This window comes from Rhyacophila brunnea, unplaced genomic scaffold (assembly GCF_057557595.1).
Source record: "Rhyacophila brunnea isolate RB1 unplaced genomic scaffold, BYU_Rbru_1.0 scaffold_16, whole genome shotgun sequence".
NCBI lineage: Eukaryota > Metazoa > Arthropoda > Insecta > Trichoptera > Rhyacophilidae > Rhyacophila > Rhyacophila brunnea.
Window position 1 is genome coordinate 33,384,303 of NW_028232816.1, and position 16,449 is coordinate 33,400,751.

Below are 16,449 nucleotides of genomic sequence, written 5' to 3' on the forward strand. Positions count from 1 at the left end.
GCAAATTAACTTGTTGCCAGTGTGGACCCGGCATTAGATGCACAAAACTTAAATAATATATATTATAAATAAAAATTTAAAATTATAAATATATATTATGATTTATGTCTTCGACAGCCCTGATGAAATAAATGTGAAATATGAGTCGGATCAGTCACAGAGCAAATTTATTAACACAAACAACTTTGACACGCCCTTTTTATATTAACTAGTAGACCAGATATTATGGACCACATGTTAAAAAATCATATTTTCAATTCTCAAGGCCATTTCTGTAGAACGTCCTCTTAATTTACAATCGAATAGGTAGGGAGGAGCTAGGTATGTCATTTGCCGGTTTCCCGTCTGTATGTCAAGCTTGTAGGTAATAGGAATTGACTGTTACTGAAAAATTACAAAGTAGGTACCTACGCAATGTTAAAAGATAAATCCAGATATCACATTATTAAATTCATGCAGTGACTAGGTACTATTTTTGTAAATTATTATTGTAATTAATTAATTAATTAATTTTCTTTTCCTAAGTATCTTTTAAAAAGATGGCAGCACCGATGACTAGACGATAGCAATTAGCTCAGCATTATCTATGGCTATGATCTATGGTCACTACGCAACTGACAGCAAACTTGTTTTGATCGCATGCTTTTACAATTTTATTTGAAAGTTTTCGACAGTCTTATTAAGTTGAGCGCCACTTCATATGAACCACGAGTACCCATGTAATTTTCCTCGGCGGCCGTGTTTGTAATCTATCTTGCAGAAACTATTCATCGATTATTTTTAGCGAGTGCACGAATGGTACAAAATGAACAGAAAACCAGGCTATCCTGCTTCGACGTGTTCCATAAAATTGGTACTTCTCTAATTCGATTCGTCAATGTTATGTAACCATGCAATGTTAACATATCAAATCGCTGTATATCTTGTTATACCCATATGTCTCTAAATACCCAAGGTGAGTAGTGGTAAAGCATTCATGTCTTGGATCGCAGGTTTTTTGATAACTTGAAAATACCTAGAAACATAGGTACATAGAAAAAATAAAATAAAACAACTATTCGGTAATTTTATAGTACTTACTCCACATCGCCATTGCGGAGTGTTTTGAGACCAAAAACCAAACCAAAATCTAACAACCCACAACTTACGTATGCTTGAGTTGGACGGGTGTTATGCAGTAACCAGTTATCCACCAAAATGGAGTTTTGAGTTATAAGCATTTGAAGTTGAAATGTACACCAGTCAAGATAATGAATAGAGTTATATTTTTTTTTGTTAATTATTACTTGAAAACGTACCTTGCGATTGTATAAAGACTTTTTCAATAGTTGGTTCAGTTGTTTATAATATATTAGGTAAATGGTTATTGAAAAATTGTAATCGTAATAATAATATATATTAGTTTTGCAGTATTCCACTATGCACCAAAAGTGTGACTTAACTGATTTTCCATTAACATATCAATTATTTACCAGTTTGGTTTTGCTTATTAAAAAAACAATATGAATATAGAATATTACAAAATTATGTGTTTATTACAATATAGTATGAATAACTGAATAAACTAAGTACTATTCTAAATAAAATATTACCACAGTAAGATAATAATAAAAAAGGAAACAGTAAAAATAAATGTAAATGTTATGTTTTAACCGATGAATAAAACTTAAAATTAGTGTTAAAATATGAATTCTATTCGATTTTAAAATCCAAAGATAATCCAAACTTTTCTATATCGTCAGTATAATCAGCACCGTCATTATTGAGAAATTGGTAGAAGGGTTTGGCATCTTTGAGTACAAAGCTTAGTATTTTTTTTAGATCAGTTATTTTTTCTGCTGATAGTTTTTCTATTTAATGTATTATTATAATTTAGTGTGCCTCCAAAACTAAGAACGGTATCTTCAATAACATTGACAATATTATCATCTAAGTAATGATAATACAACAATATCTTCTTCAATCATTGCCGAGCTGGTAATGTCTCTTCTATTTTTCAAAGCCATTTCATTTCTTGCCATAGCAACCATGAGTTTGCCTCTATTCATCTTGGAAATAAGGGAAAAAATATATTACCACCAATAATCCCCATTTACATACAAATAAAATTATTTTTATAGAAAAATTCCTAATAATACACTAATAAATTGTTAAAGATAATATTTTTATAGTTAAGGCAATATTTATGTATCAACCAAATATTTCAATAAATCATTTTGCAACTAGCAGTTAAGCACCAAATAAAATGAAAAACGTGAATCACATTTCGCAATAATCAGTTAAGCAACTGATTATGCACCTTTAAAGTGGGAACATAATTTTTTCAATAATCAGTTTAGTGAAGGCTGTAAGTGACACATCCTAAAAAACCCTTTTTTATCATTCAATTCAGCTTTACTTAGCCTTATATTTCCACTGTAACTTATAATACAATAATTATAATGAATTTAAGTAAGTAGGGTGACGATAACTAGGCAGATATTGTAAGAAAATGCAAAAAACGACAACGTTTGACATCTCAGTTTAACAACAGCGGCCATGTTGTTTGGTGGATGACTGTTTACTGCAAAATGGATTTGTTCATTATTGTATACACACATTTTTTTTAAAGTCTCATAGATGGCAATACAGACCGAATTTGACCACAATCTGTTTTACAAAACGTAGAAAACATATTCGTTAAAATGAAAAACGCAAAAACAAAAAGTGTCGCTTAACTGGTTACTGCATAACACCATCCAGGTATAGTAGGTTTTGTTAACTTTTTGGTCTCAAAAGACCACAATCACAAAACGATATGGAATACTATAAATATTGTGCCGGACAAGACTCGAATCTGCATCCATCAGATTCTGACCAAAATGCTTTACCAATTTAGCCACCTGCACCCTACTTAATTATCTCGATATTAACTTTTAGTCATATAACCGAAACGCTTCTCTAATTTCGTTAATATGCTATTGAGTTATGTGGTTTAAATCAAGGTACTTACCTACTAGTACCTACCAACCCTGATTCCTATCCAATGTCTGGATCTCTCCAAATTTTAGTCTTAACGTACTTTCACTCGCTAATAATTTATTAAACTAAGTAGTTTGTTTATTCAATGAATTATTCACAAGATTTAAGAATGCCACATTCTTTATCGATGCATGAGAGATTTATGTTTATGAGGGTTTCCACTACATTATGTACACTATACAACTCAACTCGAAATTCCATTTTGGATACATTGAAATAAGAATGAAAAATATATTCTTTACTTATTAAGGGGCCCGTAAATGAGCAACTTTCTACGGCAATGTGATACATCAATTGTGTTGCCGTTAATAGTTCCCCAAAACACGAAAATAGTAGTTTACGTTGCTGAAACTTTTCATCTAAGATAAATCTATTTCCTTCGCTCTGCCCCATATGTGCGTCTCTGTTTGACTTACCGTCAGCCTACCTCACAAAGCCAATTAGACAATACATTATTATAATATGTCGCTATATTATTATGGTGTTATTACCAATCGTCAATTCACACTACTGGACAAACGACAGGGTATTGGAGCTTATTAACGAGGATTATTTACATTCTGAGCTATGGAACGTGGAAGTCAAACTATTTCATTCAAATATGAAAACGCCTACTGTCAAAGCTGCACAAACGTCTGGATCTGGAACAATTTGAGCAATTGAAGAGTTAAACACCCTGAATAAATACATTTAACTCTTGTATGAGTCTCCAGTTGCCAAAAAATAAAGAGTGATTGGTAATATTAAAGTAATCGGTCTTGCTTTCTTCATAACTGTATCTACTTTCTCTTCGCACTAATTGTTTTCAACAAATACCTTGTCAATTTTTGACATTTTTGTAAAGTTTTTAATCAAATAATTATCAATAACTAATTCCTGATTTATATTACTTATTGTTTCACGTTTGTTTAAGTAGCACCGGATCCAAATCCTTCTTTTGATTTGTTTATGTTATTTATATGCTGCAGAAACTTCATTGTCGGCCGTTGTTGCTTTATCTCAAGTCATGTTGATACCGGCCTTTCTCCGTCGAGGAGAATGGTGAAGGCCATATCACTAGCAGGCCAGAAGCGGGGTGGAATGAGAGGAACGCACATGTATGCTGTTGAAGCTGGTGTTTATTATATTGTCGCAGTTAGTTATTTGCAGGGTATTGTCGTTGGCGGTGGGTAGATGCGGTTTTTGCTAGCTGTTAGCTTGAGATCTTGTGGCTTGGGATACTTGATGCTTGCTTGGCGCCGATGCGGTCTTTTTGGCTGGAGAATTGGAGATGCTGGCTTGGCTTCGCATCCGAGGCGAGCAGGGGCGATGCTAGCTGTCCGGTGTCCGATGCGAGAGAGAGATTTTGCGGTTGATGCTGTTCGTTCGGCGTCAGGGGCAAGAGAGAGCTTTTCGCGCGCGCCCAACTGTCAGATCTCGGCGTCCTGTTCGTCTGTCGGTCGCGAACTTCTCTGTTTTACCGACGGATTCTAGTGGCGGCGCGAGCGGCCGTTTTCGGCAGACCGCGTCGGTGTTTTGGCGGGAGCGTGGACAAATTCGAATTTTGGTATTTTCAGTGGAGGTAGGCTCTGCTCGGACGGGGGTTGCGAGATCCGCGAAGAGTGGACGTAGGCTGTGATGTTTTGGGAAAGATGATAGTTCGGTCCGCCCTTTGAGGTGGTCTCCTGTGGGAGACCTTCATCCGGTATCAATGTGTATGCACAAAATACATCGGCCTCACTTGCCCGACACCGATGTAGGATCATACATTGCCTAGCAACAAGGCAATAGTTTCACCAGTCTTTTGGCAGTTGTACCGTTAATCTGCAATTTTTGATGCTCATTTACGGGCCCCTTTAGGAATTAGAAAATGATGTTTATTACAATAATAATTAAGTAAACAAAAAAATAATATAAATAATATGTAAGTCATACTTTTTTTCTATTAGGAAAATAAAAAAAATATAATTTTATCATTTTTAGGTACATATACATAAATTTACATAAATGGAATCTAATCTGAGTCCAATTCATAGCACTCATTTTCAACAAATAAAATGGTTGCTTCTCTTTAGACTACTTTTGAACATAGTTATCCAAGGTCTTCTAAACTGCCATTTGCTTCCTTTGCAAATAAATTGTTTCATAACAGCTGATACTAGACTTTACTTATTGCTTCTGCGCAACCTTTGCACGTTGATTTGTATCTGGATCTTCGTTCAAAAAAATTTAAACTCCTTCGGATATTAGTTTCATTGCTTTTGGCAAGACCCTTTGATGTTAATCTTTTTACCTCTGGAACGTCACAAGCATTGACATCATTGTCTTGAACACACTAAACCTCAACCATTTCCATCAAATCCTGGGTCAGGAGATTAATATCATCTTGTAAATTAAGCATTTCGTCAAAATCAGCTTCATCCATGCCTTCAAAATTAGCATTTTGAGCTAAGTTTACAATATCTGTTCTGACTAATGGCACTTTGTCAACTTCTGAATGGTTCCGTACATATTCTGGCCATAGTTTTCACCACACTTGAGTTGCGTCGAAAAACGACGCAATTCGAAAATGACGTAAGTTGAAACGACACAACTCGAGGCTCTAGTGTATGTTCAATAAAGAATGTTATATTTTTAAATTTTGTGAATCATTTGGTGAATAAAAAAATAGTTTATTTCATATACTCTTTTATATATATATTGATGTAAAAAAGGACCCAATGGGTTGGGAAATAGCTAGTTAACATAAAATTATAATTTCTATGTGAAAACTGTAGAAAATTGTTCATCTAAGTATTATTATATTAAGTAAATATATTCATGTAACCAGATGAAAAAAAATTCCATTCCGTTTATTTTCTACCTCTAAGTAGTGCATGACATGCCTACCCCCACAGGACACACTGCAAGAGGCTTTTAGTCACCACACCTTTTCTCAAATCTTGGAATAAAACTAGGCAGCGTTCTTCATTTCTCTCAGGTCTTGAATCTCCGTGAAGTGAACTTCTCCATATTATCTTTTTAAAATCAGCATTGAAAAGCTGAGATATGTACTTTTCAAAAACAGAAGAAAAGTTTAAATTCTGTGTTGCCAGCAGTGAATACATTGTTTGTAAATAAAATTCAAATGGCAGCCTATTTTTGACACTTGCTTTGGTTACTTACTAACTTACTCACTGTTATTTGTGATTGTTCATGTATATAATGATGAATATTAATACTATCAACTTAAGGGTAGATGATGAAAATTGAATCAGTTTTAATGACCTAGGTTTCATAGTTTATTTACTTAGGAACGCCACAAGGGGATACATCTGTCTGTCTTCGAAAAAATAATTCCGCCCTAAGCTAGAAATAGTTCACTAATAAAATAAATTGTACTAATTTACCTGACATCTGGCATTATATGCTCAGTCATTTTACTCCAGTACATATGAATATGTGTGAATACATATGTATATGGCAGCAAGGAACTAGGGACCGAGAAGAGTAGAGGGAGCTAAGGGTGGCACTCATCCAGCAGTGGATTGACCCCGTCCGATGATGACATATGAATAGTCTGAGATTATATGGAAAGTCGTAACTAATGGTTAATTGCTATTCTGGAAACATTCAATACAGACATTTAATACAGACCAGCGCATCTATTCTATACACAAGATTGCATTCCGCCGCTACAGCAGCTATCTAGGGTAGGTTTGTATCGAAGTATTAGTACTTATTGTAACAATTACAATATGTCAGTTGTAATTGTTCCAATAAGTGCTATGTAACAGCACCTCTTGGCTGTGGTAAATTTTAGAGTGAAGTTTTGACTGTTTAGATGGGTAACTTTTTGTAATTGTTACAATAAGTGCTAATACTTCGATAGAAACCTGCCTTAAATAGTTGCCGTAGCGGCCGAAAGCAGTCTAGTGCATGGAATAGATGTGCAGATATGCAGGCAATCAGTGCAACACCAGTCAAAGTAAAATGTAAAAAAGTGTAATGTCAGCATAAGCAGGTCATTATTTCTTACTTGGGTGCTAGAGCGTATCTGCAGGCATGTGATGGCAGTATGGAAGTTCAGTTGCGTAACTTGGTTGCCCTCATCATTTATTAAACATATTTTTCTGTTGATTTATGATCAATTTTCATGTAGTTTTAAACCTAGCATGAATTCCATGAATTTAGCATAAGTATACCAAAACTTTTATGTGAAGAGTGGACAGGCTAAATAGTATAACTTATTTACAAATTGGTTATCGATAGTAACATACCTACAATAATAATATTATTCCACTTTTATATATTGTTATTTAAACGGGTGTTTAAAATTTACACTATACTAATTTTATTCTCACTGACAAATAGTAAATCTCACACCACGCCACAATTCCTCCCATGTGGAGTGATACCAGGCAGCTAGTCTCTATTAATAATATTATTTGTGTTTTGTTTGCAGCCTGATGGTAGTTGCGGTAGAAGTAATGAGACGGCTACAGCATCCGACAATCACTACAAAAAGCGTCAACAGCTTATCACCTTTGGACACGAACAGTGGGGGTTCAAAAACTGGTGCTGGTCTGTCACTAAGCAAGATTTAGGTGCGTATTCTAAGATAGATTGTAAATTTGTATTGTGACCATACTTACTTGAAGCTTGATCTATGGATTTTAATTATTATAACTAATTATTCAAAAATCTTGACAACACTTTCAAGATTTCTAAACTTATAAACTACAAAAAAATATGTAATAATAAGATAAAAGCCTTCAATGATCAAATAAATGCAGACAAACCATGTAGAGTAAAAAACTAAGTGGATTTTTTTTGCAAAATTCTCGTGTTGGAACAGGTACCTACTTGGTAATGTTTTTTTTTGCACTATATTAGGGTATCTATAAAAATTTCTAGTATTAAATGTGTTAAGAAATAATTTCGCTACATGGTGAAAATATTAGATAACACGGATTCTTACCAACTAGTATAAAATATTGGATTTTAAAAATATTGTACAAAAAAATAGTACTTCTTTTTAATTTTCCATTTGTGACATCTGTTGATTGAATCCTTAGTCCAATATTTAGTAAGACAGTTCACTGCACAGAATAAAATGATATATTCATATTTTCGTGATGAAAAACACTTAAAAATATGTGTCAAACTCACAAAGGTTATTGACCTTTTTTTTATCGGTAATAAGAATGAACATCTGTTAAAATATTTACAATCCTTGGAAGCGATGTTAGATACAGGATAATACAGGGAATAGTTTTATTACAAATTATCATTTGTATTTTTAAGTTTCAGAACAAAAATTCACTTAAAAACTTATTGCTAGAATTGCGAAAAGTACTGCATTTGTCAATAATTTTCAGATATTTTATGGGTATCATACTATGAAAATAGATTACGCTATATAACACAAGCAGTTTTTAAAATCTTTAGGACGTAATTGGTTTTATATTTAGCATTAAACTTAAAATTCTGAAGAAAAATAAACGAAAGTTTTTCTTTATTGAACTTTGAACGACCCCGTCTCGCTTTAAATATGTATTTTTTCTGTTCTGTCTTTTAAATCATATTAAAGCATCCTTTTTTTATTTATGTTTAAAAAATCAAATGATTAAACAATTAGTTTTTGAGTTATTTATATTTGATTGTTGGAAGTCAATATTGTATTCTATATACAACAGTAAAGTCGGGCACAATGGGTTAATATTATATTTAATTTATAGTTATATTTTAGTTATATTATTTTTAATTTATGTATGACATTTATTTTGTTAAGTTTAATGAAAAGGCATGTTAAATCGTTTTGTTTTTAAATACACCGTTGATTGCGAATTTTCACTTATCGCGGTCGTTTCCAAAACGTTTTCCCCGCTCCTCCTTAACTGAAGATGGACTGTTTTTGAAGTAAGATTGTTTAAATAATTATTGAAATTTGTTTTCCAGATTTTATTGACTTTGTAGATGAGAAGTATTATAGCGCTGGCGTTGTCGCGTTTGTGTCTGTCAAAGTGAAATCGCTCGACATCCACAGAGAAGATGTCGGCTACGCAACATCTGTCGCCACACAGAAAGGATCTGCCATACACAATGCTAGAAAAGTAATCACTTTGTTAACACATAAAGTAGCCAAAACTATTAGTACCTACTTCATTTACTTTCTTCAGATTACATTATTTGGGCTCATTTTGTTAATTCAACATACATTATGTATGTAAAAACTTGAAAGAAGTCAGACAAATTAACAAAGATTCACATAGATTAACTCTTGGCAGTCATAGATGGGTTTCAATATGTCATGCTTTGATTTTAGAGGGTTTTATTAGGTAAGGAAGAGGGTAAAATTGACACTTCAACTGGTCCCGGGGTTTTCAATTAATTTTTGATGATAAATATTGATGTTAATAAATTAATACTATCGACTTAAATGGAATTTGAATTTAATATTTTTTAGGCACTGATCAGTGCCACGGACGAGTTAACTCGCCAAACCATGTAAGTCTTATCAGGCCACGGACGAGTTAACTTGCGGGTTCTTGTAAACATCATAACTTCTGAATGAACTGTTTGTGTATATTTTCAAAACAATATTACATTTTAGCGTGAAAATATTCACGACAAACTCGAGAAACTTGTTGATTTGGTAAATTTTCACAAATATTTATCATTCTGTTCCTATTTCATATTTTTTAAGGGATTTATTTTATTCCAAAAATAGCTGGCCTACAAAGTGTCCACCTAGTAAAAATTGGCTGGCAGTGATAGGTTGATGGATTTAAGTTTTACACTAATCCATTTGAGTAGTTTTTTGCAACCACGGTTTCTCCTTTTGGTATCTTCAGTTACCGTCAAATACTGTATGTGTTAATGATCAGTATCTTATTTACTTCCCAACAGGTTTTTTCCAAACACTAGTTATGATACTCACTTCTTTACTTAGTAAAAAGGTTTTCATATTTTTTTTATTATATTATTTTTTTATGTAAATGAGAAGAAATAATTGTATTCTGTGTCGGTGTGCATTTATCTTTTAGCATAGCGCCTGGAGATTCTAAAAAGTGACACCAGGGTCGCAAAAAATGATCCAAATGGAATAGTACATACAGACTTAAAAAAATCAATCAGAATTTAAATTGTATTGACATATTAAGATGGTTTTTTTAAATCATGCCCATGCCATATTGAGACAAAAAGTAGACAAAAACATCTGATAAACAAGATATTATTTACTATTCTAAATAATAGGAGTTTTTCTACAAATATCGGTTTAAGCAATCTGGGTACAAAACTCTTATATCAATTAGAATTTAATTTCAAGTTCCGTAAAGTACCCACCAGTCGCTAGTATTAATTGATATATAATTTTGTTTCAGTCCTCGATAACCAATGCTCTGAGGGAAACATTACTAAGTTTCGGTGGTAACATAGCATCGTCACTGATGGACCAACTGGAAAAATTTCGAGCGGAAAATCCCGATGAGACGCCGAAGTTTTCCACTTCGGATAATTACCCGATGGCTGTTAAAAGAATCTCTTCACCGTCAAAGATTCAAGTCAATTATCCAGGTGATTCAAACCATAAGCTGCAGCGAAGTCCTCTTAAAGATGTCGGTGATGGCTCTGAGAGCAATCAAAACAGAAGTGACAGCAGATCTCCACTTCGCCCACAAATTCGAAGCAAGACGTCAACCGATCCTGTTCATTCTTCAATCGGACAACCGAAACCGCAGATAGTCAACCCGTGTCAATCGAATCCTCCCGAGGCTAGTTGTAATACATTTAACAATTCAATTAAGACGGGTGAAGTTGCAACGGTTGCCCCGCAACGTGTATCACGGCCCGTCCAATTAAGTGATATACCTCAGCACCCCAATGTAAGTTATCTGTTTCAGCATGTGATGCCGCCTTTTTACAGCGTGCAGTACACGGCCACCCATAATTCTCCACCGCCGTCTTATCCTGATGCTTTTTTCTCAGAGTATCCCCCTTGGCAGGTGTCGTATCAAAACTTCAACAACAGTTGCAATAATAATTTTAACTTTCCTTCGAAGAGTCCGCAGTATCTTTCCAATTCTGCGGGGGACCCTCGAGGAAACTACATATCGAATCCCGTCAACGCGAACGGCCCCTGGATAAAGCCGGACATGTTTTATGATGGATTTTGGACTGAGAAGAATGTAAAAAGGTGGATATCGGAACGTGCGGTCGGCACTGTAGATCATAATCGCTTAAATTCACCGAATGTTCAAAATCAAATGTGCCATTTCAAAGTGTGAACAGATTAACGTTGTACCTGAATTTTCTTGTTTTGGAGTACTCCTAAAATAATATTGTAAACAATAAGAGTATGAAAATTAATCGCAACATTTTGATAGGTTTTGTTGCACATGTGTTACGATCACAAGCCTAAATGGCTTATAGTAGACCTGGGCGATTAGGAAGGAGAATGGCGGGCCGCAAGTAAAATACTATTTTTAGACATACATTATTAAATTATCATGAAAAGGGAATTTCAACAAAAAAAATCAATGATTCTCTAATAGCCAACAATTTAATGGGACTGTTTTACATTTTTTTAGTTGAGATCCTTAAAACTTTACTGCTTGCAAATCATTCATCGGTGATGCTTGACCGTAAAGCATTTTTATTGATATTCATAATTGAAAACGTTTGTTCACATTCGAGCATTTGTTCGAATTAAGAGTGTTGTAATATTTGCAAATTTCTTCGACAGTGCAATTCATGTAATAGTCAAATTATATTTTTAAAAAGCCATTAAAATGTAGAAAAAAAGTAAACTTTTTCAGAAATACGATTAAAGCTCGCGGGCCCCACAGAAATACTTGGCGGGCCGCAGTTTGCCTAGGCCCGGCTTATAGCAATAAATAAATTATTTTTTAATATTTATAAAGTGTAGGTTAGTCTCGTCCGGTATATGCCCAATTTTATTGTTGGTTTATTTTTTACGACTGAATTTTTATACAAGACTAACACTCAATTCATGTAATTTTATTAAAATGCTGTCAAAATGTAAATTTTTGAATTTTTAAAACAGCAAGATTTGTTATGTAATTTTATACAACATAATATAAAATAATATGTAGTAATTTCAATATGAAAAAAGGACAAAATAAACACATTTTGTCAACTGTATTGTTTTATAAAAAGGTGCAAGCAAAGTTGTGTAAAATGATGTAGTATAATCAGTATCGCTTTGTATATTTTGTGTATAATTTTGAGTACGCATACTCGAGTACTATGTGAAATCAGACGTTTAAAGAAATCAGTCGACAATATATTACAGGTGTGCCAACCGCCAAGCAATATGGCTGACTTCCAGGGGACTGACGAGGAATTGAGAGCGGAGAGAAAACGCAGGCAAAGACAAAAACAAGAAGAATTTAAAATGAAACAAATGCAAAAGAGTAATCTCAATCCGACATTAGGTTAATATTCATTCATCTGTTTATTTTATTGTTTTAAGGTTTAAAGGAATATTTTAAAATAATTCTTAAATAGACATGTAAGTAATTCATAATGTGCCATTATAGATTTTAGAAAGTAACGATTTGAATTAAATATTTTATACAACATTTTGTATGTTTTATTTTTCTCTATATATTTATTTGAAATATAGTTAGTTTATAGGTGTTATTAGATAAAATTTACGATGTAACAAAAATAATTTACGATAAGATCGTATTTCTCTATGTAGGAAGCTAATCTACTTCAAAATATTGCTAACCACTAGAGGTGGAAAAACTGGTCGATTTTGAAGACTAAGTATACTTACTACCACTATAAAAAAATACTTAGTATCGAAACTTGTTCCAAAATACTTGTTGGTATTTGAAATATCGGCTATGAAATATAAAAAATAATAGAATCGCTAAAAATACACTGAGCTCGTCTTTTAGAAATGTTGGTTTTTTAAGAAGGTTTTTTTTAAAGTTTTAAACATGTTTTGAGCTGTCATAACAGCTGTGCCATCATCTCACCATATTCCGGAGGAAATGTGCTGCCAATTATACAAAATGTATGACCTATTGTTCATACATAATACCCCATTTACACGTAAATGGATGTTCTGTGCACAATAAGAAAATGTATGGGGAACATGTATTATCCTGCAGCTGGCAAAATTGCGTGCATAAATCAAGCAAGATTGGAAGATTCCAAATTGTGATGATTTATTGCGCGCAAGTAAGATTATTTTCGATTTGCGCCTGCGCAGTAGAGCGCTAGGGGCGAACATGCCGGTAAAAAAAAGAACTACTCATTTTGAGCTAAGATTTTCAATACGACCTGTCAGATAGTAGTATAAAATGACAACATCGCGCCTCGCTTACTCTTGAAGAATGAGATTGGAGAGACAGACAGCACTTTTACGTGTAAACAGATATTGTCATGACAGTTTAAAATAAGCACAATTGCCGACAGTAATTCCATGCATGTGTACAGGCGCTATAAGACTATGTCATTCGAGTGCAGACTAATAAATTAAAATAAATATATTTGTATTCAGGTGCTATCTCGCTTGCGCGCATTTAATATTAATGGTATTTAGTTTACCAACTAGCGAGCGACTCGCGATGATATCATCGCATGCGTTCGAACAAGTTTTTGGTACAAGTTTATTGACCCACACATACTGAGTATGGGTAGTTTCATCCGAGACTAGAGTACACAAACTGGTGACAGTATTTCCAACTCAACTCTACTAACCATTCATTTATATTTAGCAAGTTAACACTCATATTGTAAAATAATTAGTGGTGACGAAAATATTGCATATTCTAAAATTAATCCCTGAATATGTCCACATTATATTAACATGTTTTATTTTTCCTCAGTACCAGAATATAGTCCATCCAAAGCTAAAAGAGAACCAATTGTGATTTTTGAAACCCAAGACTCTGATGAAAATGCAGGTGTCCACCAACACGTAGATGATAATACGGATGACGTTACTGTCCAGGAGAACTCGAAAGAGAAACAATTCCCTCATTTTATCTCGAAAACATTAAAGAGGGGTAGTTGTAGCGATAATACCTCAGCTAGTAAAAAACTATGTTCGGTGAAGAATAAACTTGATTTCGTTTGAAGTTGTGAAAAATAATATACTTGTTTTATTTACATAACTTTCTTACTGACTAATCTTCACCCGTCAATGAAACACCTAGTTAGAAATTTTTGTGTACCTAAGAGTGGTCTGCAGAGAAAAGACTAAATAAGTCAGTCATAAAAAAATATAAGTCAGGCTATGTACGCAACCCCTGAAGGCAAGAGAACATCTGGACGGCCGAAATTGGGATGGCAGGACTGTGCTGTAGGAAATTTACGAATGCTCAGTCAAAGAAACGGAGAGTGTCGGCACCAGTCTTGCCATCTTTTTCTATGCTGATTATAGTACAAAGGTGTAAAAATTATAGTATTTATGAAAAATATATAGTACAGGAACATTTTACGTCTTGAAATTATAGTATTTTGGCATATTTGGCGTAAAACTATAGTATTTTACATTTTTCGAGAAATTAAAATTATAGTATTGTACTATAATTATAGTACGGTTGGCATCACTGGTCAGCACTCACTAAATCATCTAGGATGGAGGAAGTTTTTGAAGAAGGCCAACATCCGCCAAGGGTTACATAATGAAGATAAGAAAAATAAAATTGAACATAACGGGATTAATTATTATTCTCTTTGAGTACTATTTTTTTCATGGGTTTTGAAAGTTTTTAATTATAGTGAAACCTCAATTTTACATTTTTGAAGGGACTGACAGAAAAAATCATACAAATTGGCTTGGTACACATTCTTGGATTGTTTATATAAAACTTTTACGATATAAATTTCATTTTGTACATCGACAATGCTAGTAAAATATCTTTTTAGGGTATTTTAGGCTCTCGGTGTACATTTTAGTATCTTTTAATTGAATCTGATTTGAGTTCATCTCATCCGATTCGACCTGAAATGTAGAATGACAAACAATATCTTGTGCCCACCCCTAATTGGCTGAAAAAAAGATCAACCACCGTGTTGCGCTACCTTGGCCTTCGACACTGCAGACATCTGTATAAATTAAAATGCACAGGTGCGTCTCACTTCAATATTTATTTCTGTTCATTTAGTTAAATGTGTTATATAAATAGAATAAATTGCGGAGAATAAGAATGTAAAATCGGATATTAAGTGTGCTAAATTAAAACAGAACAGCCGAAAATACACTTAAATAGCAGGAAAACATGAAATCAGGGTTATATAGTGTAGAATATCTACGTATTTCTCGTTTGATTTTTACCATAATATGTGGACTTGATAAACGTCTCAGATGATCATTTTTACCTTAATACAGTACCTCAACTTATGCGATTTAAAAAAATATGTATTTTGTGTCATTCTACGATTAGAACAATAATTATACTCGATAAAGTTCGAATCATGGATCATGTAAAAAAATCAGTACCAATGCAGGGGCAGCTCTACCTTAAGGGTTCGTAGGGACCAACCACACATCATTATCATGTCTTAATTAAATGAACTATTTAATATATTTTATCCATCTAAACCCATTGAAATTTTATAGATATTTATTATTTTCATATAAATAAATAAAGCAATAATTGTCAATTTTGTAATAACATAATGATGATTACGCTGTATTAAAATAGTTAATTAAAATTAATGGCGTCTATTTTTCGCTGACTAGGGTCATTCAGTTCCATCCCGTCGCCGCAGTACAAATCTCATGCTACAAGTAATGTCAATACATTAGCGTTAGTATCCGCATACTGGGGAGCTAATCAAATAACCCCGAGGCGAGTAAAAACACTCACTGTATGTCGTTGTTCCAAACTGATAATGGTAAGTCTATAAGAATTATTACTATTAATGAAGTTAATATTTTAAGCACGCTTTTTAGATGCGATTAAGTAACGAGTCAGATTCATATTATTTATTCTGAGAAATTACTCATTTCCTCATTAATAAAATTATAATAATATAAGTAGCTTGGGCTTGGTACATAATGTATAATATGATAAAGTAGGTAGGTATGTTTATTTCATAATTAATGGCTAAACCCCACCACATATAAAGTCGTCGAGCCGCCACTGTACCAATGCAATCTATGATAATTACTAAGGAAAAAGGAATAGTAATAGAAGAAATGGAAAAAAATATTTGTAATATGGATAGAAGATATGCGACAATGACAAATTCCAATAAGCTTAAGGCATAAAGCCCACCAACGCGGCGCTCGGTGCGCTCTCTACGAAGTAGGCCCCCTCCCACCCGAGCATTACCCTTCACCTATGTAATAAGGGGCTCAAGGAGCACAAAATAATTATTATTATCAGCGTCTCTCATAACAAAGCAATAAAAATATTATTAAATTTCTCGGGGCTTGTAATTAATATTCACAATGACATTATTATACCAGCGAAATAT

The 16,449-nt window shown here is 33.5% G+C and overlaps 1 protein-coding gene across 2 annotated transcripts; it reads left to right on the plus strand.

Annotated features, from left to right (window-relative positions):
• Nucleotides 1-605: 605 nt before the first annotated feature.
• LOC147074661 (uncharacterized) lies at nt 606-14,105 on the plus strand. Of its 2 annotated transcripts, none has more exons than XM_085943814.1 (6): nt 606-853; nt 7,445-7,586; nt 8,941-9,095; nt 10,368-10,868; nt 12,299-12,440; nt 13,848-14,105. In XM_085943814.1, the coding sequence occupies exons 1-6, from the start codon at nt 806-808 to the stop codon at nt 14,096-14,098; spliced, it is 1,239 nt and encodes a 412-aa protein (XP_085799940.1). In that variant the 5' UTR covers nt 606-805; the 3' UTR covers nt 14,099-14,105. The 2 variants fall into 2 exon arrangements, with proteins under 2 accessions (XP_085799940.1, XP_085799941.1); XM_085943815.1 differs by having other exon boundaries at nt 10,368-10,757.
• Nucleotides 14,106-16,449: the final 2,344 nt, after the last annotated feature.

Bases quoted from the DNA above. Each gene is read 5' to 3' on its own strand.
- LOC147074661 (XM_085943814.1), top strand. From the start codon at position 806: ATGAACAGAAAACCAGGCTATCCTGCTTCGACGTGTTCCATAAAATTG. The intron at 7,587-8,940 runs GTGCGTATTCTA...TTTGTTTTCCAG, and splicing joins TGTCACTAAGCAAGATTTAG to ATTTTATTGACTTTGTAGAT. The intron at 9,096-10,367 runs GTAATCACTTTG...ATTTTGTTTCAG, and splicing joins CCATACACAATGCTAGAAAA to TCCTCGATAACCAATGCTCT.